Genomic DNA, 23,640 nt, shown 5'->3' on the forward strand with positions numbered 1-23,640 from the left:
CCGGGGACTGACGACATTGGTTGCGTTCGGTACAGTCAACAGTTATAACTGAGCAAAGGTGTTTCAATTGGTAGCTGTTACGTAGTTACATCTGCTGAACGATGTGTGACGTATGCGTTGAAACAAAAAGCAGCCCTCATTGGTAGCGTAAATGAAAGACGCTACCAAATGTGACGTCAAACACCAAATATGTTCCGAAAGAGTGTACTGTAGAGGGCGTTCGGCAGAAAACTACTCAAACTGGTGCGTCTGCCGAATGCAGCCATTGATTACCTAGAATTGTTCATCGGAGATACCGCCACCTATTCCAGTATTTTGTTATTTTTTAAAGATGTTTTTCGGTTTTCTGTCCGAAAATGGAAAGTACCGCGTATCGAATCGACGACGAGAAGGATGTCGAAAATTTACGGCAGATGTTACTCGAGTCGGATGATAAAAATTTGATCGAATTTGAAAATGAAAGTGATGTCCATGAAAATGATGGTGGAAGAACATGCAGAAATTTCTGATGGTGAAGTTATGGTACTGACTTAATAAAAAGGAATCTTAAAGATTTTATTTCCTGTTAGTAAAATTTTATAGGGTTTGGAATTGCTGTAGGCCCCAAAATTTTTTTCAGACTGGAGGAGAAAATCCCCTACTCGCCTCCTCTTGACCATCCGGAGAGGAGAGAGGGGAGAGAGTGAGGAAAGAGGAAGATGGAACCCGGAGTGGTCCCGGTACGGATGCCGGCCTTCGTACCCGACGACGTTTTCGTCACGTACGAAGGCCGGCATCCGTAGATAATGGCAAAGATAACGTGGAGCGTAGGGATGTATGCCGTCTGGCTTAGACTGTTTTTCTTTATCCGTGAGTTGTCGAATGGGCTTGGAGCTGGGGAGTGGGTGACTAAATTTTAAAATTTTTGACATTTAGATAGGAAGCATGATAGAAGTGGATGGGTCTGTCCTGGGATCTGGTTTGAATTCTTGTAGCATGCCATTGAAACAGAATTCTTTTACACAAGCTTCTTCTTCCTTTTCCTTTGTGATTTCTGTATTTGACAGATTTAAAGAATAATCTTTATCTGGATTTGGCATCGGTTCTGCACTCTTCTTCGGTGATATGAATTTCATTATGTGTTTTCTTCGGATAGAAAAGCGGCTCGAGCATTGATTCTTGTCCTTTGCCTATTTCTTTGTCTCTGCCGTTTTTTCCCGATTCGTGTAAGCAGACGTCTTTTCGCACATTTGTTTCGACATTGTTCCTAATCCCAAGAAGTAATTGCTGGCTTCCTGGCCTCTTTTCTTTCGTCTTAACACAACTGAGTGATTTTGGTCACTAGTTTTCTAGATCTGTCTCTTTTTCTCTGCCTCTGTGTCTGGTTTGAGTTACCTTTATTCCCGTATAGACACCTCTTTCTGTTTGTGGATGGTAGTTTTGTCTTTGCCTCTTGTCAAACCTCAAAAATTTCTAAGCTGCTTTCTCTTCTGATGATATAAGACTTTTTCTTTTGCTCCTAAAGACTTCTTCAATTGGCAAACAATTTTTTGGTTGGAACCTGATTTTTAAGTTGTGGAAATGATGCGTGTTAACTTTACTTCCGAGGGAAAAGGAAAAGTTCTTTCTTTGACATAAAGTAGCAATTAGGGAATTGAGGCATTGCCCCCTCCCAACTATTGAAAGCTTTGTAGGAGAAGATATTGAAATTTAAATATTAGCCACTTGAGATAGAAGATAACGGAAACCTCAAATCGTGAACTAATTTTGAACATCTCGTGAACACACGAACGCTAGACCTAGTGGCATGTTCTCAGTTAACAGATTTGCTAATGTCCCGATTGAAATTTGTCATGGACATATAGATAAAGAATAGGAGTGATGGTAAATCTGTCAGATGAATGACTCTGGCATTTTGTCTGTGGGACAATTTGGCGTGGAGTTCAAAAAACATGACTAATGCTTACTTTGTTTTGCAGGGAAGGACCGAACTGGATTGCCGTTTGTGGTCTAAAAACATTTAGATTAATAAAAGACATTTTATTAGTCTAAATGTATTTATTAAAGTCCGGATAAAAAAAATAACAGAAGATTGTTGCAATTCCTTCTCTCCTTGAAACAACGGAAAATTGGGTGCGTCCTTTACTCACTTCAATTATTTGCTTTCTTTAATTAAAAGTTGTTAAATAAACAACTGTTGAGTCTTTCCTTTCTTAAGATTTGATAAAATTGTGCTTTTTTTATTTGCAGGTAGCATGGCTTAAAGTTTCGATGGTGGGAGCACGTCGATGACTTTGGCTATTTGGCAAAAGTGAATCATATGTTTGTCGGTCTGCACAAAAATTTGAATGCGGAGTTGTTACCAGGCCTCCCTTTCTTTTTATGGACCGAGGTAAATAAAAGATATGCACCAGACTAGTGAACACAAAGGTAATAAATCCACTTTTTCTTTTCTTTTCCTATTTTGTTTCACAAAACATAAATAAACTGGCGATCTCTGTAAATCACAGTTTTTGACAGTCACTACCATTTTTAGAGCAGCCTGAAGTGGAAACAGGTATTGGTGGACAGCTTTTTTAGTATATGCAGACAGGACCACCCATCAAGAGCTATTAAGAAGCTAAAGGGGCACACACTACTCGAGGTCTCTTTAGCTCCTTAGTAGGCCCTCTACTTCTTTAATAGGCTCTTTTTGCAATTTCTTTTTAGCTGTTTCTTTATTTGTTTGGTTTTGGTAGGCTGATGACTGCTGACTTCAATTGCAGAAAGATTCTTGTCATACCTGCAGGCTGTGTGGCCAAAGACTTTGTAGTCTTTCCTGGACATTCCAGATTGGAACCTTGAGTTTGGCAGTAGTTTGGTCATTGGATCAATTTTCTTGTTTCCTGAAGTAGCAGTATTGCATAACTTAAAAAAATCATTGACTGATGAGATCTGTTCAATTAAATTTACAACATGTGCTCTTCTGTTTGCTTTTAGGGTGCAGACAAGGACATATTGGATAGTAAACTTCGTTCTATTCCTCCATGGCCTACCATTGCCACCACAACTTTTGGTTCACACGATAAAATTCATCATGTGAGCCAAATGCCCGAATTGAACCAAATAATGCAACACGAGAACATCATGCATTATTTTTCAGAATCCTTATGACAGTGATTTGCCAGCAGTAGTCTCTTTGTAAAAGAATCAATCAGTTCTGCCATTATCAATGACAGATTCACTAGTTTAATGTTTTGTTTTGGCAGATTGCCTTGTGTCATCTATTTTTACATCTACTTACCTTTAGTTTCTGAGCAAGTTTCCTTTTCTGAAAAAATTAAATGCCTGTCTTTGAATGCTTGAGAAATAGAGCTGTCTCGTCCGCAGCACTCTAGCTAAACATGTACAGATAGTCATGTCTCTAGAAGTCTGTTATTTACATTTTATGTTTTTATCTAACTGTATTGCATAAGTGTCAGAGTTGTAGGCCTTCAAGAATCACTACTATTTATGGTGGTGATTCTTGATATTCTGTCTTTCTTTGTAATAAATTGTATTTTTATAGAAACAAATATATAACAGCAAAGCCTGAATCTTAATAACCAACTATCTAAAAATCCAGATTTCTTTCAAATTCTATACTATTCTAAATCGTTAAATTTAATTTTAAAATTAATGTAATTAAAGTTAATGTTAATACAAGATATCAATTGTTTACCTTCAGTCCAAATTACTATGTTTCAGTGATTAAAGTCCGCTTAATTATGGTCTGAAAGAAATCTGACTTTTAGATAATTTTAAAGAAATATTAGAATAAGTGAACTTTAATTATTTTTTTTTTTAAAGCTTTATTTAATTAAGGAAAAACCTTGTTACAGAGGGGTTAGATATAACAATATATAATCGATATATAGTTACATTAGTGATCAATATAATCAAAGAAACTCCCGTACGGGAAAAATCACACTGGTAGTAATTAACAATAAAAACAGAAACTTGGATATATAAACTTCAATTTAATGTTGTCGCAATAGTTAAACAATAGTATCAGTAACATTACAGTTGGTTAATTCTTTAGTAATTTGGATGAAAAAATTATTTATTTTATACATATATATTGACGATAAATTATTAAATTTGGATCTAAAGTTTGATTTGTGAGTTCAATTCATCAATCTGATATTTTCAAAGATATTTCTGTAACGCCAGATATTTGTTGGGTATATGAAATAATGAGAAATTATTAGATTTACACCAGTAACAGTTCTTTGTGAAGTCAATATAGTTATTGTTGGCAATAATAGAGTATTTATTAAGTCGAATTTGTAGTAGTAGACATTTAATGTTTATATTTATTTTTGCAGTAATGAAATTTAGATTTGTAGGTATACTTAAGATGAATTGATACCAAGGATGGTAGGTCGAATTTAAAATTTTGTTTTGATCTTCAATAATAGAGTGCGATATAGCCGATTCCATCAGTAAGGAGTATCCAAGTTTCCAATTATCTTCCGAGTTATCAAATAATAAAATTGAAGTTTCATATGATTGAAGCATTTTAATAAAATTAGAAGTCCATGTGTTTATATTATCGGCTGAATCATTCACCTGAGCTTTCGTAATATTGTATAGAAATTTTGTATTATCATTGTCGGTATTTATTAAGCGATAGAAAAATTTGAACAGTCGTTTTAGAAAAAATGGAAATAGTTGAAGTCTATTGATTTCAGATCTGATGGCATATCCTGGTACTGTACGTTCCAATTTAAATAGTTTACGTAGGAAAATGATATGAAATTTCTCTAGGTCGTAATAAAGTTCAAGTGCCCATATCGGACTTGCATAAAAGATTGCTGGTAATATAATAGTATGGAATATTTTCATATGAAGTTTTAGGTCAGAAATTTTTAAGTTAGAACATAAGTAAATAGCATTATTGATAAGTTGGTTGCTCTTTATATTCAAATAGCCAAATGTTTGTTAAATCTGCCATTCCAGTTAAAAACAATTCCTAGATATTTTATATTATTGACTACTTGCAGAGGTGAACCATTTAAATAAAAGGATTTCTCGAGTTTAGATATTTTAATATTGTTTCTAAAGATGATGATTTTGGATTTAGTTACATTGATCGATAGATAAATTGAGTTTAGGTAATTGTTTACTTTAGAAATCTTGCGTTGCAATGTTATACGTGTGGGAGCCAGTAATACCAAATCGTCAGCATAGAGAATGTAATGGAATATTCGACCGTGAATATCAATGCCGTCCGTATCAGTTGAAAAGAGATTAGCAATTTCGTTGATATAAAAGTTGAAAGAGATATGGCGAGAGCTGGTTCTCCTTGTAAAATTCCACGGTTTAGTTTTAATTCCGGATATGCCTGATTATTATAACTAATATTAATTTTATATGAAGAAAATAAGTGTTTAATAGAATTAGAAAATTTAGTTCCAGCGCCGTATTGTTTTAGTTTATTTACTAAGGTAGGAACATATACCGAATCAAAAGATTTTGAAATATCGATAAACGCAGTAAATATTTTTCTTCGCTTTTTCTGTAAGTAGATTTGAATTATTGATGACAGTAAAAAAATTGCCGATTCTGTTCCTTCGACTTTAATAAACGCAAATTGGAATTGTGAATTTAGTTTCTGATGAGTTGTCCAGGTTTGAAATCGTGAGGCTAGAATGGAGGTAAAGCATTTCCCGATAGTTGATAAAAGTGCAATTGGTCGGCAGTTTTCAGGATCTGAGTGAACTTTAATTATTGTTGCCATATAATGTGTTTTCTATATAAAGAATCTAGGAATCATTCATATTCTAGGAAGATCCTTGGATCAACATTTTCAGTATTAATTAAAATTGTTTTAGAAAACAAATTATCTATTATATAACTGAAAAAAGCTGATGTTAGTTTTAGAAATACTTATAGTAAATTTAAAATTATTTTATATATGCTTTATGAAAATTTTATTTCTGTTTTTTATTATTTGTTTCACAACACTTATCTCAAACTGAATGATACACAATAAATTCTTGAATGACCTTTGATAAGTTTAGTGTAGAATACAGAAATAAATTATTCCAAATGTTTTCAGATTCCTCGTGAATCCTGCCTCAGATTAAAATTCATTCTATGCTTGGAATGTATAAGCAGAATATCTGTTCTGTTGCAAAATTGGCATGTGTCTGACATGCCTAGTTTGCAGCATGCACTATCTGTGCATGTCAGACACATGCCTATTTTTTAAAATCTTTACTTGATTTAAGGTGTTTTGATATTAACTGTAATTAATACATCCAGTTTTAGAGTTTTTTCATGCTTTTTTTTCTTTTAAAATTGAATTCCTTGGATGTTCTGCTCATATCTTCCAAGAATTGAACAAATTTTAACCTGAGGCAGGACTCTGGAGGAATTTGAAAATGTTTGAGATAATTTATTTCTGTGTTCTACATTGGACTTATCTAACATTTTTTTTTCGAGATTTTATTGTTTTAATAAATACTATAAATAGGATATTTATCATAAATTTATTTTATTTCGCATGTTATTAGAGGTTTTATAGAGATACAGTGATGTCTTGTACTTTGAATTTAATTTATTCCAGGAGGCAGTTCAAATTCTGAATTGTTTAAATCAAAATCAGTTTTTCCCATTAGAAATAATGGAAAGTGAATTAATCTGTTCCCAGACTCTAAACAATATCAATTTTGATAAACTTAAAAGCAAATAAACATAATTTAAAGTAAAAATAACACAATTAGATGCCCTGAATAATAAATTAAAACATGAAAACAATAATGTTTGAATGTAGAAGCATCATTTGAACTCTGGTCAAATTTCTGTCAAATTTAGTGTTTGAACTCTGGAATGTTTGAAGTTAGTCATTTGAAGTATAAGGTACCATTATACGTTAAAGATATACAGTCAAACCTGTTTTTATGCGGGGGATAGGGACCGCATTAAAAAAAACGCATAAAAAAAAATCTCACGAAACTTCACGAATGGCTGTAAATAATAGTTTTCGCGACACAATTAAAAAATATTTTTTTTTATGCGGTCAACAGGGACCGCATAAAAAGAAGTCTCACATAGAAAATAACTCAAAACCGTACGAAATAGAATTTATTGACAACAGATGTCAGCACTTGACTGCATCGTCTGGTCTATCGTCTGTTTTACATATTTTTGTCCAGTTGGTGTTTTGTTGACTTAAAAAATAAATTATTTCATTTTTCGCATATTCATGCAATAATATTACTATAATAAGTGCATTTATGCTATAATAAGTTTATTTAGCTATAATAAATCAACGTAAGACATGACGAATCGCACGAGACTAGTCGCCAACTATACCGCACAAATTAAAAATTCGCATTAAAAAAATCGCACAAATAAAAATCGCACATAAAAAGAGCGCATAAAAACAGGTTTGACTGTATAGATCTTGTTGAAAAGTCTTTTTAAATAGGAATAAAATGAACTTTTCTTTTTGTATATTTTAAAAATATATATATATTGTTTTAAAAAATTTTTAAATTATTATGATTTTTTTAAAGGTTTTTAATTTCAAATTATATTAAATTTAGTATTATTTTAAAATAGGAAACTGCATTACTGTTCAGCCCTTACCTCTAAGCCTTGAAGAGAAAGATGAAGATGAAGAGGAAGAAGAAGATGAACCATTAGATCTAACTGGAGGTGCTTCTCGTCGAGAAGATTCAGGTGACTTTTTTATTATTTTATGGTTAGTTTATAATTAGATAAATATTGTAATATATTGTGAACAAAAATAATTCTTAAGTAGCTTTCATTACTATTAATTATATAATATTGATGTATGAAGGTTTAATTATGATTTTTCCTTTAACAGTCATTTTCTGTTTTTAAATATATGGTTCAATAGAAACCCATACATCTTTAAGTATTTTTGTTTGTGTTGATGTTAGTTACACATAATATTTATCAGTATTAAAGTATGTGTCCCACTAATTCACCAAACAAAAAATTCCTCCTGGAAGAAACATATTGACTGGTGATTGAAGAAGTTCCAAACAGTATCTCTTACTTCACCATCTGACTGAAGTGTAAGACCTTTGAGCTGTCCGAAGATGTGGAAATTGCAATGGAAGAGGTCAAGACAATATGGAGGATGGTCGAGCTGTTCCCATGGATGTTTTGCAGTTTGGACTTAGTGATGTTTGCTTTATGGGCATGGCCATTGTTGTTAAGAAGAATGACTCCACAATTCAGTTTACCAGGATATCTGTTCTTAATGGCTGTGGGCAGGAATCAAGTGTTCCAGTGTATCATTCGGCATTAATAGTTATACCTGGTTGCTGAAACTCCTTTAATAATGGTCCTTCATGATCAAAAAAGAATGTCAGCATAACTTTCTTGGAGACAGTTGACTTTTCATGTTTTTGGGCCGGATGTCTCCATTGTAAAATCAATCTTTGAGATTCCAGCTCATAGTGTTGTCACCATGTTTCATTATCAGCTACAGTTCTTCACAGAAATTTGTTTTCTTTGTGTGGTAATGTTACAGGTGCTGTATCGACAAGCTCATTCATATTGCCTTTTGATCTGTATTCAGTTCTCGCAGAACCCATTGTGAGCAAATCTTGTTGAATCTGAGAACACAAACAATGGAATGTACTGATCCGATACTAATACTTAATTTTGTTGCAATGAACTTTAATGCTTATATGAATGTTTTGTCATATCAGTTCTTCAACTGCTGAAAAATTCCTGTCCATTTTGGCTGTTGTTGCAGGTTCATGCCATGGCTTATCTGCTGTTGATTGTCTGCATTCTGAAACTCTTTGCTCAAATCTGTTATTTTATCTTCAAAATACAAGCCTCATCATACACAACTTGCATTCAGCAATGAATCTCAGCAAGCTAGCAGCCTTCTACACTCAAAAACTGAATTAAAGTATTCTGGTCAGTTTTGGGTAGTTTGTGAACAGTGAATGCTATCTTTCAGTGGCTGTCACATACTCATTATGCCATCAACCATAACAATGCTAGTACACTGGCTAGATGGCATTTCAATCTGTGTGTTGTATGGCATTATGGGATTGTTTGACATACCAAACAGAATTTATATAGATCAAATGGGTTTCTATTGAACCAACCATATATACACTGCTGGCCATTAAAAATGCTACACCAAGAAGGAAAGCAAATGGCAGAATCATATTTATTGTACACAAACAGTATAATGAGAGGAAAACATGATTAAATAGGCAGGCAATTTTGAGGTATAGAGCATGAAGAAATCAGTACCCAGAGCAACTGCCTCTGGCAGCAATAACCGCTGTACTTTGGTGTTGAGTCAAACAGAGTTTAGATGGCAGATACAGGTACAGCAGTCCATGCAGTGTCAACTCTATGCCAGAGTTCATCTATTATACTGGCTGGCGAGTGGTGGCATGCCAGTTTCTTAGCAATTATTGACCAAACGCTCTCAATTGGCAACACATCTGGAGAACATACTGGCTAGGATAGCATGGGCAATATGTGGTTGTGCATTGTCCTATTGAAAGGTAGCCTGATGGAGGCTTCGAAAATAGGGTACAGTGATGGGCCTTAACACATCAGAAATGTAATGGTGGCTGTCTAAATTACTGGCTATGCAAACAAAAGGTAATTGGGATGTGTACCCAATGGCAATCCATACCATCACTCCAGATGCTGCACCCGCAAGATGACGACAAATGTAAACCAGCAATGATTGTTCTCTTCAGTGCCTCCACATACAGATATGGCCAAAATGATGCTGTACGCAGAACTGGACTTAATTTAAACATGACAAAAGATGACATGAAGCCACTCATGTGTCCATATTCATCGTTGAATGCACCATTGTATGTGTGCTTGTCTTTACTACAGCTTAAAGGAAAGCCGCAGCAATAGTCACTGTGCTGATAATATGTGGTGCTGCAGACATTGTCTTACTGTCTGTGTAGACACTCGTTCTGAAAATGACCCAAGTTCCCGACTCGGTACACGATGTGGCTATATGATCCCGCAAGACCATGTGGAAAAGCTGTTTGTCTTCTTGGGTATAACTGATCAGGGGTTGCTGGGATCCTGCACGGCATTCGGTATGGCCCTCCTGGACCAATCAATTCAATATTCTCATTACAGTCATTGTATCATGACCAATGCGAGCAGCAATAGTGTGGTACAATGAACTGCAGTTCCTACATGCTTTTACCATGATAAGATTCTGACAGATACTGGTAGGCATTCCTCCTCCTTACATGAGGCAAAACAGAACCTTATCACAAGCAACCAATGTGCAAATGCAATTTCCATATGAGAAACCAGCTTTACAATCTTCCCTTTTATACAGACTGTAGGTGGCCTTACTCCTACCTGTTTTGCAGGCATGTGTTGAAATGCTAATCATTTGCATATTTCAGCATGTTGTACCTTCCATGTAAATTTCACATTTGCTGCATGGTGTAGCAATTTTTTTAATGGCCAGCAGTGTATTGCCTGCTGAGAACATTAGTGACATAATTCCAAAAATGCTGTTATGAGATAATTGCTTTCATAGTTTCGGTTGAAGTTTTAATCTTTCATTTCTACTCGACTATTTCAGTTATCCAATTTTTTCTAGCTAGAACACTTTCTATTTGAGAGTGTACTAGCAGATTAGTTTTTAATTATCTTTCAAGTTGGTATGTAATTTTTAAAATTTCAATTACATAAAAATTCGAATAAGTTTTGAAGATTTTGAGAAGGTCAGGTCTGGAATAATAACATGACATACATTTTACTGTAAATAGTTGGGAATTTCACACTACACATAACTTAAAACAGACAAAAAAATTAGGTCCCTAAATGATAACGATGGAAGGAAAGAAGACATTTGTGGCATTGCCAGTTCCGATTTTTAAACCTGTGTTTTTAATTGGATATTTTTTTGTGTTTTTAAGAGAAGTTTTAATTTTGACAACTAAGTAGCTTACATAGAGAGGTCAGTCGTCAAAAGTTTGTATTCAGGAACATTGAAAGTGAATAATTGGTGATTCCTATGATTCCTTTTTCAACAGACTATGTCTTCAATTTAATTTTTAAACATAATCACCATCCGACGAAATTCTATAATTTAATTGAATAGACAATTTCGGAAGTTATGTCATTAATGTTGTCAGTAGATGATATGAAATACTGATAGTTTTCATTGCTTTTTGAAATTTTAATAATAATTCTGAAAAAACGATTAAAGTATTCAATGTAAAAATATTAAATACAGTAAGTTTTAAACAAACAACATTACTAAAACCCGATACATTATAAAACTACAAGCCAACGATGCCGTACATCGTCGGCCTATAAAATGGCTATAATACTAATAAATTATGAAACAATTTGATACTAGAGGGAGGTACCAAATTTAAAACTATAAAACTTATAACTAATGTCATAAGTTTTGTAGTTTTAAAATTGAACATTGGGCTTAATACAAATGGCATCTAAAAACCATAAATATAATTTTTGAAATGTTGAAGTGTCTGCAGGATATACCTTCTTGGCATGTTGCCGGATTTGAGGTGCTGTCCATCTTCAGAAGCATCTAAAAATTCCTTCAAAGTCAAAGTCCATTCTTCCAGATTTAATAATTATTCAATAATGTGCAACAAACTTTAACACACTTCCAGCAGGAAAATGCCTTTTAATTTTCACAATAGCAAACGTTTTTGGCCTTTTTCAGAGACCTGAGTCAGGCTTACACAGAAAAAATGTAAACTTAGACTGAGAATTCCAAATTTAGAATATTTTTGAGATTGTTTTTCTTAGCATTTAAATGAATATGGAATTATTTGAAATTATACATATTCATCTATAGCAAATATTATTAAATAATAGAAATTTTTATCTAAAATGTATTATATATTCCGGCGTATAAGACAACTTTTTAACCCAGGAAAATCTCAAAAGTTGGGGATCGTCTTATACGCTGGGTGTCGTCTTATAGGGTGAGCATATCCCAAACTCTATATTTTAACTGTAAAAGTCGGGGGTTGTCTTATATGCTGGAATATACGGTAATCCTAAATATTATAAATTTTTAATTTAATGCATGATGGATCGGAATCACATGTGCATTTTTTATTTCTGTAGTATTGTTCTCTTTCAGAGAGTTGTTCATCGATGATTGCCATTCCGTAGCTATTATCTCACCATCCTTATTTATACAGTTTCTGTTAACCATTATATTAAAAATTTCCCACACATCTAGGATTCTTAGTATTTTTAAATCAGATTTTTCTAATTAGTTTTGCATCCTCACAGTTGATTGTCACCCCAGGCTCATTTACATAATGGGCTAGTGAAATTATAGGTTTATTATTAGATATATCATATTTATATTCTGCAATCCTATGAATCTAAGTAGATCCCACATAGATCAGATTTCTGTACAATCTACTATCATGTAAGGGGACAGAATAAACCCCTCGAGTGTCGTTTTATTAGGTTTATCTTTGGTGTTGGACAATAATTGAAAAATAGTTGGTGGCATCTGTATGTTATCTTGGCTTTAGTATATTTGGCTAACCATTTGTGTGTGGCCTGTAGGATTGGATTTTTGTCACATTTATTTTTCTTTCCCTGTTTGCTAATGTAAAAATTAAAAGATATTTTCCTGCTGGAAGAATGTTTAAGATGCTTTGCATGTTATTGAATGAAAACAGTTCTTTCTGACTTTCAAAATATTTCTTGAGTTAATAATTATTATATATACATAACAAATTACTTATGTAAAGTGTACTATTGTTGCTAAAATTAGTGACATTTTTCGGTATGATTTATTTTTTTAATCTATTGAAATAATATATTTTAACAATTAAAATAACAACTAAAAATTTAAAAAGTTAAAATATAGTGATATGTAGTTTATTGTACAACTTGGTTTTTATAGAATGCAAGTTAAAAATAATTTCTCCTTGTTGCTCTGGGTCTGGAAGTTGTCACTGTCAAATACACCTCTAACATTTTTTATCCTCTATCTCTGCCTCAAATTCCTCCAGATCTGAAGGTAAATCCTTCAAAATGGCAACACTACTACTAGATCAGAATGTGGACTGCCTTCCATAAGATGATTCACTTTTTTAAAAGTATTACTGGCAATCTTTTAGACTGTTTTTTTATAATACATGATACCATCATGTATATTTAAATTTAAATAAAACTAAAGAAACAGCTATTTTTTAAAGATTTCCTTATAGGTCAATGTCTGTTTATTAGCATTATAAAGTATGTAGCAACTATCAAAACGGCCACTTCAGTCTCAGGAAATATACTACCAACCATCTGGCATTAACTAGGGTGACCAGATGTACTCTTTCTAGCTTTTTACTTTTACATATTTAAAATGTTTTAGATAGTGATTGTCGATACTAAAAATGTATTATGCTTGTTAAGTAATCCTAGTTATTTGGAATTATTAATCTAACATTTTTCAGATGATTATTGTTACATAATTTTCATCTATTGGACAAATCTGATACAATTTCTATATGTTATACTCTTTTTTTCTTATTTAAAAATATCTCACCATCTTATATTAACAAAAAGTTAGTGGCCAAAAATTTCTTCCTACCTTCATACCCTATGATTCAAAAAGTATCAGGACAACTCAAGCCCAAATGATCTTTTAAAATTGCTTGATATTGGAACATGTTCAATAATGTTTTTAATTATTAAATGATGATTATTGAACACCAAATCTCTGAATTGACCAATATGTTGTGTTGTTCATCAGTTCAAGTGGATGGTCTACCAGTTCATAATCCGTGTTTGACATGTTTTCTGCTCTCATTGAACATCTTGTGTCACTCAAATTCTTGTGTTTGATAGACTGTTGACACCAAAAGCTTTTTTCAACATTTCCAACGTTTTTGTAGGAGTAATTCTGTTGCTAAAACAAAATTTAATGCACATTCTCTGTTCACTTAACTTGACATTTTGAAAATTGCCAGCACAAAAATTCTGAACACACAGAAAGCATTTATTTGCAAGCGAAAACAGTTAAAAATAAATAATAAATTCATATTACAAATAAAAATAATAATATACTGAATTTCTCATGGTGTACCCTACTAAAACACAGTCAAAAACACAAAAAGCTGAATTTAAATAATTGTTAATTTAAATAATAGCTAGGGCGCCCCTAGTGGCCATTTTTGGCATACAGTGACAGAGAGTGCCTAGTTTTTCAGTTTTATATAGTAGATTTTTATTTTTGTAAATAATAATTTAATTAGTATTCTATGTATCCATACATTTTTTATTTAATGAAAATTTTAATGCATTTTTTTTATCACTGAAGATTTGTAGTACTAAAAACATTGGTATAAATAAAGGCTTTTTGGTTAAATTTACCTATGGTGGACAAAATGGCGGCTCGTCTCCGATTCCAGCAAACAGAAGAAAGGAAATAGTGGGGATGCACATTCTAACTTAACCTAACCTAACCTATTCTAGTAAATTACCATAATTATTACCAACCAAATTATTAGAATGGTTAGGTTAGGTTAGAACATGCATTCCCACTGTTTCCTTTCTTCTGTTTGTTGGAATCAGAGATGAGCCGCCATTTTGTCCACCATAGGTAAATTTAACCGGCTTTTTTATTGAGTAAAAAACTAAATTTTTATGTTAGATGTTTTTCACATCGTACAAGCTTACTGCATTCCATAAAAGTAATTACAGTAATTATAAGTTTAAGAATACAAAATTATTGATTTTCAAATAAATTATAGAATCGCGCATTAATAAAAAAGTATAAATTCATTTCTTTTAAAAGTACATCAAATCTATTTAAGAAAATTGTACGACTCATTATTTATTTTGAAGTTTATAATTAAAATAGCTGTTTGTTTGTTTAAAGTATTAAAACATAATTAATTATATCCTTTGTTCAAATGAACAAATGCAATTACTAACAATTTGAAGATATGAAAACTTTTTTCCTTTAAAAATAATAAAAGAATAAACATTTGAAGAAAATGAAGTTGTCATATATAAAGAAGGCAGAAGTTTTAACAAATTAGCATGGATACATTTAGCATAAATTAAATTAAATGCAAAATGTATCCATGCTATATATTTAATTACAATAATAGTTTGAAATTATATAATTATAATTATAATTGGAATTATATATTATTTGAAAGAAATGTACAGTTTTAAATAATTTTTAGTTTATTAATATGGTTTGCTTTTTGAAGCTTTTTAATATGCTATTTCTCTGCTAGCTAGCTTATTTGGATACTATAGTTCTGGTGTAGAGTACTTATATTTAATTTATATATATATATATGTATATAATATATATGTGTATATGTATATATATATATATATATGTTTATATATTAATAAATAATAATATTAATAATAATGGCATTGGTTTTAGCTATACTGTGCATGTTTGGCTGTTTTGACTGTCCCATGTCCTTTTAGCAATGGGTTGGTTCCGCTGTACGGTACTAGCTGTCCACTGCCACTTACATTATAGGTTGGTTATGCTCTGAATGTGCTGACGTGCTCCATGTGTTTCATTTGTATTTTAGAAACAGTAGCTGACCTAGTCACTACTGCATGTTTATAGTAATAATTATGATTTGAACAGGACTAAGAAATTAGATAAAGTAATTTCATATTCCATGATTAATGTTATATTTTGTGGAGCACTGTGAGCATGTTTAGTAAAGTATGCACTTGTTATGGAATGGCTTTGTATGGGGCATTGTGGTGCATGTGTTTTGTTTGCACCCTTGCTTGTTTTGCAGATGTCCCACCTATCCTTCTGCCTGCCAACTGTCCCTACCCACCCCCTGCTCACCTTCTGCTACGCAAGTCTGCCTTCATTGAAGATGTATGGGATGGAGAACCTGCCATCTTTAGTGATGATGAGGACTGTAACTTCTTAGGGTTTCGAATTACTACGAATATTAATAATGGAGAATGCTGTCAGAATGAAGATCAGGATCAGTTACCTGGAAATATAGATGATGATGATCAAGAAGATGTGCCATTGGTAATGAATAAAATATATATATATATATTTGTAAATTTAAAAATTATAACATTAAATTTAGAGTATAGTGTAGGAATATAAAAACAGGAAAATCATATTCTGGTATTCATTTGTAAAAATATTCATAAACAGATGTTGAAATGCAATAAAAAATAATTTTAACTTGAATTTAGGAATAATTATATGAAAAAGGAAATTCAAACTGGAAAATAATCAAACAATATCATGCAAACAATCTTATCCCCTTCCAGCAACACTTTTGTAAAATTCCAAAGTTTAAAACTCGTAATGAATTTTCAATATTCTAATTTTGCAGAAATAGAATAAAAAATAAGTTAATTTATGGATAACCTAACTTGAAGTTGATTTGTAAAGTAGCTCAAAAACATTTATCCAATCATTTTTTCTAGCCTGAATAGGCTAGAAAAAAATCTATTATTTTGAGTTACAGATCTGCTAAAAGGAAGTAAAATTATATTGATTTGATGGGACCTGGAAAAAAAATCCGTTGTTCTGCAATTCGTTAAAATGATATTCTACTGTATATTTTGAAAACGACCCTGAGGCAGATTACCTACGTTTGAGGGATGGAATTGGTCAGTGTACCATAGGTTCCCTAATGCTGTTCTAGAACATAAAGAAATTTAAAGTTTGAAATTATTTAAACATAGAAGAAGAATAAAATTTTGAATGTATAGCAACTAATAGAATTTCTGCTGGCATCACCACTGTATCTTAACACTTCCAAATTGACAATATAATGTATAATATTAAAACACAAACTAACCTGTAACTTCAGCCAACAAATCTTAATATTGGAACATTTTCAACCTTTTAAAAGCCATCTTCAGTGCTTCTAAACAAAATTTTTCACAACAAACATCATTTATTGACACAAATGTTATCTTGGATTTTTTGAATGTAGAACATTTCAAAGAATGTTATATGTTTGAAATTCACATTTCATTTCAAGTAGCCAAATTTTTTATTACATGTAAAGATAATTTTGGGTTTATTAGGTCAATTAAACATTTTATCATTATAATTTTTAAAGTAATATTTGTCTACAAGTAAATGTAAAACTGGTCAAAATAGTGATAAGGTAAATAACAATGAGCATGTATAACTAATGAAATTTACTGATTGTATTATATTCCATAGTCCACACACACAACAAAACACAATCTTATATAAAGGTCTTTTTATTTCCTTGTACTAAGCATTTTTCAAACTCCCTCAGCTCATCATCAGATCCAGATTTGACTTAGTGAAATAGATTATAGCATTTAAATATTGAATATCTGATAGAACATTCAACATTTACAAGAACTTGTTCTTTTTCAAGTTTCATATATTAAGCCAAATGATTATGCCAAAATTATTGGGTTTACTACTATTTTAATCAATTAAAATCAGGTTATGAGTTGTTGTTTATATATAGTTTCTTGTACCTAACAATGCAGCCCAAATTTTATTCATCTGAATTGCTTTATGTGTAAGAAAACATTTGGCTACCTAAAAGCAATGTGGATTTTTATTTCTGTTATTGCATGAGATCTTATACATATAAAGGAGTATTTATCATATCAAAATTTTTCATAATTTTAGGCATATCTGAAACAATATGTACAAAAATCAAGTCAAAGCAAAAAAAAGAAAAAGAAAAAAAAAGTAAATGTAAAAATATATTCAGTTACAAGAAAAAGAAAAGAACTAAATCAAAAAAGTCCAAACATCATCAGTTACATTGTATTGATGACAGTCAATTGATCCCAGAAGATTTAAGTATTGGATCACGATTACCAATACTTCCATCATGTACAGCTATGGAATCAGACATGTTAGAGCAAAATATCCTCTCTGAAAATCATCCAACGCCCGAACCTCCTGTTCTTGAGGAATTGATGCCATTGTCACCAAAGTTAAAACCTGAAATTCAAGAAAATATACCTTCATTTAACAAAAAGAAAAAAAAAGAATTTTTTCTTTCTTCTCCTTATAAACGTGGATCCAATGGGTGGGAAGATTGCTTAAGGCCAAGACCTGCACAAGTTCAACATTATCAGGTAAGAATTATTTGAAATACAGTTTTTATCTATTTATTATTTGATAATAAAATAGAGAAAACACTGAGATCGGCATTATATGTACATTTTTTATCGCAAGTACTTTTGACGAACCTATAGTCGTCATCATCAGGCGAATACGGAAATTTACTAAAAATAAACGGAAATAATGCGATGAAGAACAGAACACCTATGTGAGATTAACCAAGGGTAGGAGATAGAAGATGATTCTTTCCTTCCCTATTTCTTATCAGCACAAGACCTTGAGGTCCGACCTCGTTCGTCCAATAGATGACTAGGGATCGAGTGGTCAATGTTTTCTTCCAGATGAGGATCATTGGATCTTGTTTACATCGGGAATTGACACCAATCTATCGATTTTTCGCAGATAGATACGCGTTTTTTGGGATTGAAGGAATGACTGATCAAGCGCGAGTGATCTCGTACTTAGTTCCGGGTTCGAACGGAGGAGATGATAATGGAGGAAGAAATGCACACCACTCTGTAGTTAGATAAAAATACCCGTTTATTTTGGAACGAATAAGAGATACATTACTTAACATAATCGGAGGAGTTATTTACATTATCGAACCGGACCACGTTTCGATTGACTAGAGAGAGAGATAGCTTACAAGACATCACGAGTAGAGTAAATACCTTGAAATGTAGGTGATACTTTGATAATCCTTGGATTATTGACAAAGTTCTGAAGAACGTAAGTTCGTTGGGATTGGGGAGTCAAATTGACAAAAGTTTGAATCGAATGATAAGGACGGAGGGATCCTTCAGCGGATGAATGGCTTCAATGGCAGGAGAGATAATCCACGGCACACACACACACACACAGTTGACAAATGTCGAAACCTCTCTGTCCCTCATACGTCATTGTTTTTTCTTTTATTTAGGGTTCTCCCTTTTCGAGATTTTGCAATGTACGTCAGAGGTGATAGTACTTTTTGACCAATGGTGAATTAAATGACATAATCATTTTTCAACAGTTAACTTATCTTCCACAAGGAAGTATTGCCGTGAGAACGAAGATTTATGATTGATTTTATGAAAAAATTTGTCGGGTGTTTTTCCTTTTTTGTTTCTGTGGTTGAATTAACCCTAACTTGCTAAAATCGTATGGAAAACGGTAAATAAAAGGAAAGATTTGAATCGAATCTTGTTATTCTTATATTCGGGCCCTCACACTTATAATTCATTATGAGAGAAATTAACACTTATCTGCTATCCTAGCGGAATTCATTATGAGAGAAATTGAGTGCAGAACATTCAAATTCCCGCTTGCCATCTACTATTCACTGCTGTATTTGCATTACGTTAATGATATTCTCATAGTATGGGAAGACACGGATGAGATGTTTTTCATCTTTCTGCAGCAACTCTCAAGTATATATCCTTCCATCAACTCTACTTGGGAGAAAGAAACTGACGCCACAGTAATGTTCTTAGATTTGTGCATATATAAATCTCCTGAAGGACCACAATTCTTGGTTCACTACAAATCTAACATGGCATCACACATTATCTCAGCATTAACATATTGTGAAGGCTGAAAGGCCTTCACGATATGTTAATGCCGCCATTGCCACCCTCATCAGAAGAGCTTTCTTACTATCATCTTTGCAAGCGCTGTTAAACATTAAATTAGACAACATTACTTCGGCAGTATGCACTGCTGGTTTTTCGCATGCCAAATTTACGCATGTGCTCAATACGGTAAAAATATCACTATTTCCAAGCACTACGCTATGCAATAAGAGGGAATTTTTTGTGATCGAAACATCATTTTCATACCTTAGACCCCTTTCTATATGCATTTGCCATATTTTTAAGCAGCATAACCTTGTCCTACCACTATCCCCACTTCCAAACCTATGCAAGCTCATTTGTAACGATAGGGACAAGTTTTCTACTTTCGAGAAGTCTGGGGTCTATGCAGTTCCATTGGAGAATTTTGCAATGGGAATTAACAAAAGATACATCGGGGCCACTACTAGAATGCTTGCTAGCTGCCTTGTGGAACACCAAGAGGACATTGTGAAGGGACGGCACACCACAGAAATTACAAAAAAGGTACTTGAGTAGGGTTACAACCTGCTATGGTCCCAATCAATTATGCTCAAGAGCTATAAAAATTAAGAACTCATTTTTATATGGGAATCCCTTCTTACTACCACCTTGGATACATGCAACACTCTTACCCTTGACCTGCCCAGTGTATAGGTCATGCTGTACAAGCAGTTAAGCAACTATTAGTATCTTTCAGTATACGTATAGCGTAAGCATAGTAACAAGCATGTGCCACTTCGCATATCACGGAGCTTACCGCTCGTTCAATTTCGAACCCATTTAAATATTTGTTACATGTTCTTAACGGTTTTGACGAAAGTTTTAATTTGAATTATAAGTGTTTTGTTCTTCATTGGATTATTTTTATTTATTTTTAGTAAATTTCTATATTTGCCTGATGATGACAATTATAGGTTTGTCGAAAGTAGTTGTGATAAAAAAAGTACATATAATGCTGTAGCGCTTCGCCGCTATTAATTATATGTATATATTTATGTATTTTTTTTTGTTCGATTGTTCTATTTATATGTTTGTTTTTTCGTTTATGTCGCGTCGCGTATATGTTGTTGTATCGGGTTTTAGATATAACGCACGGCCATTTTGTTGTGTACCGTACCGTCTGTTGTCGTCATTGCTGTGCCGTGGTTTTTGATTGGCTATTTGGAGGGTCACGTGGGAGGAAAAGAAAAAGCTCCCGGATGGTGGGAGATATAAAGGGATGACTTCCACGTGTCGAGGCATTTTTCATTCTTCTCTTTCGTGGATCGGGGATCTGGAGCGGTGACGAGACGAGAGAAAGGATTCGAAGCAGAGCAGCCGATCAGGAAGAAAAAGAAAAGACAAGAACCAGCGAGAAGAATCTCATTTCGTAACTACGTGTCCCACGAAATACGGCGACGGTATCTACCATCTTGTAAATGTTTGTATAGTTTTTTAAGGTTTAATCGCGTATTAGTTTTAGTCTCGCGATTAATTACTGTTGTAATCTTAGTGTTATTGTCATCCTTAATTTTGTTAAGAACGCTGTTTGCCTGTTTAAATCAGGCGATCAATTCCCCCTTTTTGTGTGTGTAATTAATAAACCTTTGTTTGTTTATCTATACGCTTCTACCGACTATTCATTTCCACTTCCTTTCATACCCGCAAACCACGTGCTTGCGGAGTCCACATTGGCGTCCGCGACAGGATATAGAATAGTCGGTTTAGCGTACATCCCCTCATTTCATTTTCGTTCTGTCCGTCGCACATTCCAGGCCCTACTATTTGTATAACGTATTCGTCGCTGCGCTGCACATCTTCGGTTTTGAAAATTTTTTTTTTCTCTTTCCTTATGGAAAGCCATACTGTAGTATCATCCGGATTGGCAATGGAGGGGATCAGTAACGTCCCTATTGTTACCGGGTTCATGGGGATGATCCCATGCTTTACGAATTCGCCAGGCGATGTTTTGGATATATGTCGCTTCTTTCAAACGGTGGAAAACGTGGCGTCTCTCGCAGGTTGGGAGGAGCAAGTCAAAGTAACCGTGGTTCAGGCCAGGCTTAAGGGTGAACCACTGTCGGTGTTTTTTGACCTAAGGGACCAAGGCATCACGAGTTACGACGAAATAAAGAGGGGTCTCATTAAATGTTTCGATCGGAGGGACAAAGAACAAGATCCTTTCAGTCAAGTCCTAAAAATAGCCCAAAAGAGAGGAGAGAAAGTCTGTGAGTACGGAATCCGCATAAGGTCCTTGTTCTCGCGCGCCGTGGCTCGTAACAGTAACTTGGCCACGCTCCGGGATAACGCTGTGAAAGAGTGTTTTTTGAGAGGTTTGGCCACTGACATCCGGAGGCAGGTAATGCAAAAACATCCGGACACCTTGGACCAAGCGATATGTAGGGCAGAGGAAGAGGAAGAGATTGAGGCGGCTTGCGGAAAAGGGAAAATAATGAGCGAGGTGTGCACGAATTCAGAACATAAGGTTTCGTCCTCTGAGAAAGAGGATGGCGTGAACAGCCGTATTGCAGAGCTCGAGGGTCAAATACGGGCATTGACGGAGTCGGTCGCATCGTTAACAGGATGTATGAAGGGAAATGGGAATCCCGATAGAAAGTGGAGCAATGAGAGAAGATGCTATGCTTGCGGGGAGAAGGGGCACCTGGCTAGACAGTGCAATAAGCGTAGGCATTTAAACTAATGGAGGGCCATTTGGGAGGTCAGACAGATGGCCAGAGCGTGAGATTGGAACTGACCACGAGGATCCAATTATCCAGGCGCGGGTTACCGATAATCGAAGGTATAATGTTAGGTACCATGGTTACTTGCCTAGTCGACACGGGCGCGGAAAGGACCGTTATTAGAGACGAGCTAGCTGAAAATATAAGAAAACAGAATAGAAACTGGGTTGTGTTTAATGATTCCTGTATAAGCGGAATGTCAGGTGCTCTCCTGAGAAGTGATGAGGCTGTAATTATTGATTGTAGATTCGAGAACGGGCGTAGGGTATGTGTTAAGGCTCCTAGTTTGAGTTTTCCAAAGGGGACGGACTATGACTTAATTTTCGGCATGGATGTTATTTGCCAACACCCAGAGCTGCTGACTGGCATCAGAGTAGTTGTGAATAGTACGAACCTGAGGGGAAGTGGGGATTTCTCCATTAATATAAACACTGAGCTAGGTGATAAGACGGAGTTATGGAAGTTGGATCACCTTGAGGAGAAGGTTAAGGAAAGGGTGATCGATGTGTTAAAAAGGTATCCAAACGCTGTGGCTAACGAAGTTTCAGAGTTATCGGGGACCAAAGATCACGTGCACTCCCTTGAATTGACGTCTGAGTGTCCGATAAAAGTTAAGCAATACCGTATCCCATACAGCTACTTGCCTGCCCTCAAAAGACAAATTAATGACCTCCTGAAGGCGGGAATTTGCGAGGAGAGCACGTCAGAGTGGAACTCCCCGATACACGTCGTTCCGAAGGACTCTGGCGAGCTCCGCGTCACTCTGGATCTGAGGAAGGTAAACGAAATAACGAAAACGCAGGTTTTTCCGATGGCTAGGATCGATGACATATTGTCTCAGCTTAATGGGAATAAATATTTTTCGGTTCTAGACCTTAAGGCGGGTTATTTTCAGATCCCCTTGGATCCCAGGGTGAGGCATGTTTTCGCGTTCTCCACACCTTGGGGCAAATACCAACTTTGCCGGATGCCTCAAGGGGGTAAGAACAGTGGGAGATTTTTTCAATATGTCATGACGAAAATCCTGGCTAAGTTCGTAGGGAACTCTTGCTTCGTCTTTCAAGACGACATCGTTTTGTTTTCCCAAACTTTAGAGGACCACCTTGATTTGTTCGATCGCGTCATCAGCACCCTGAATAGCGAAGGCCTTAAACTTAACCCAAAAAAATGCCAGATATTAGCGGAAGAAGTAAGTTATCTAGGGCACATAATTAGTAGGGAAGGAGTACGTCCGGACCCGAGTAACATCGAA

At 34.3% G+C, this 23,640-nt stretch overlaps 1 protein-coding gene across 4 annotated transcripts in view; it reads left to right on the forward strand.

Annotated features, from left to right (window-relative positions):
• LOC136989187 (DNA (cytosine-5)-methyltransferase 3A-like) overlaps positions 1-23,640 on the forward strand; it is a 123,236-nt gene that overhangs the window by 3,857 nt on the left and 95,739 nt on the right. For all 4 annotated transcript variants that reach the window (XR_010882878.1, XR_010882879.1, XM_067287272.1 and 1 more), the window contains exons 2-6: positions 1,959-2,112; positions 2,230-2,409; positions 7,570-7,689; positions 15,777-16,024; positions 17,633-18,090. Coding sequence is in view for 2 of the 4 variants with exons in the window: in XM_067287272.1 (XP_067143373.1) it covers positions 17,851-18,090 (240 nt within the window). In the remaining 2 variants the exon portion in view is untranslated. The remainder of the gene's footprint in view (positions 1-1,958; positions 2,113-2,229; positions 2,410-7,569; positions 7,690-15,776; positions 16,025-17,632; positions 18,091-23,640) is intronic.

Source organism: Centruroides vittatus, unplaced genomic scaffold (assembly GCF_030686945.1).
Source record: "Centruroides vittatus isolate TY-2023 unplaced genomic scaffold, ASM3068694v2 scaffold_450, whole genome shotgun sequence".
Classification (NCBI taxonomy): Eukaryota; Metazoa; Arthropoda; class Arachnida; order Scorpiones; family Buthidae; genus Centruroides; species Centruroides vittatus.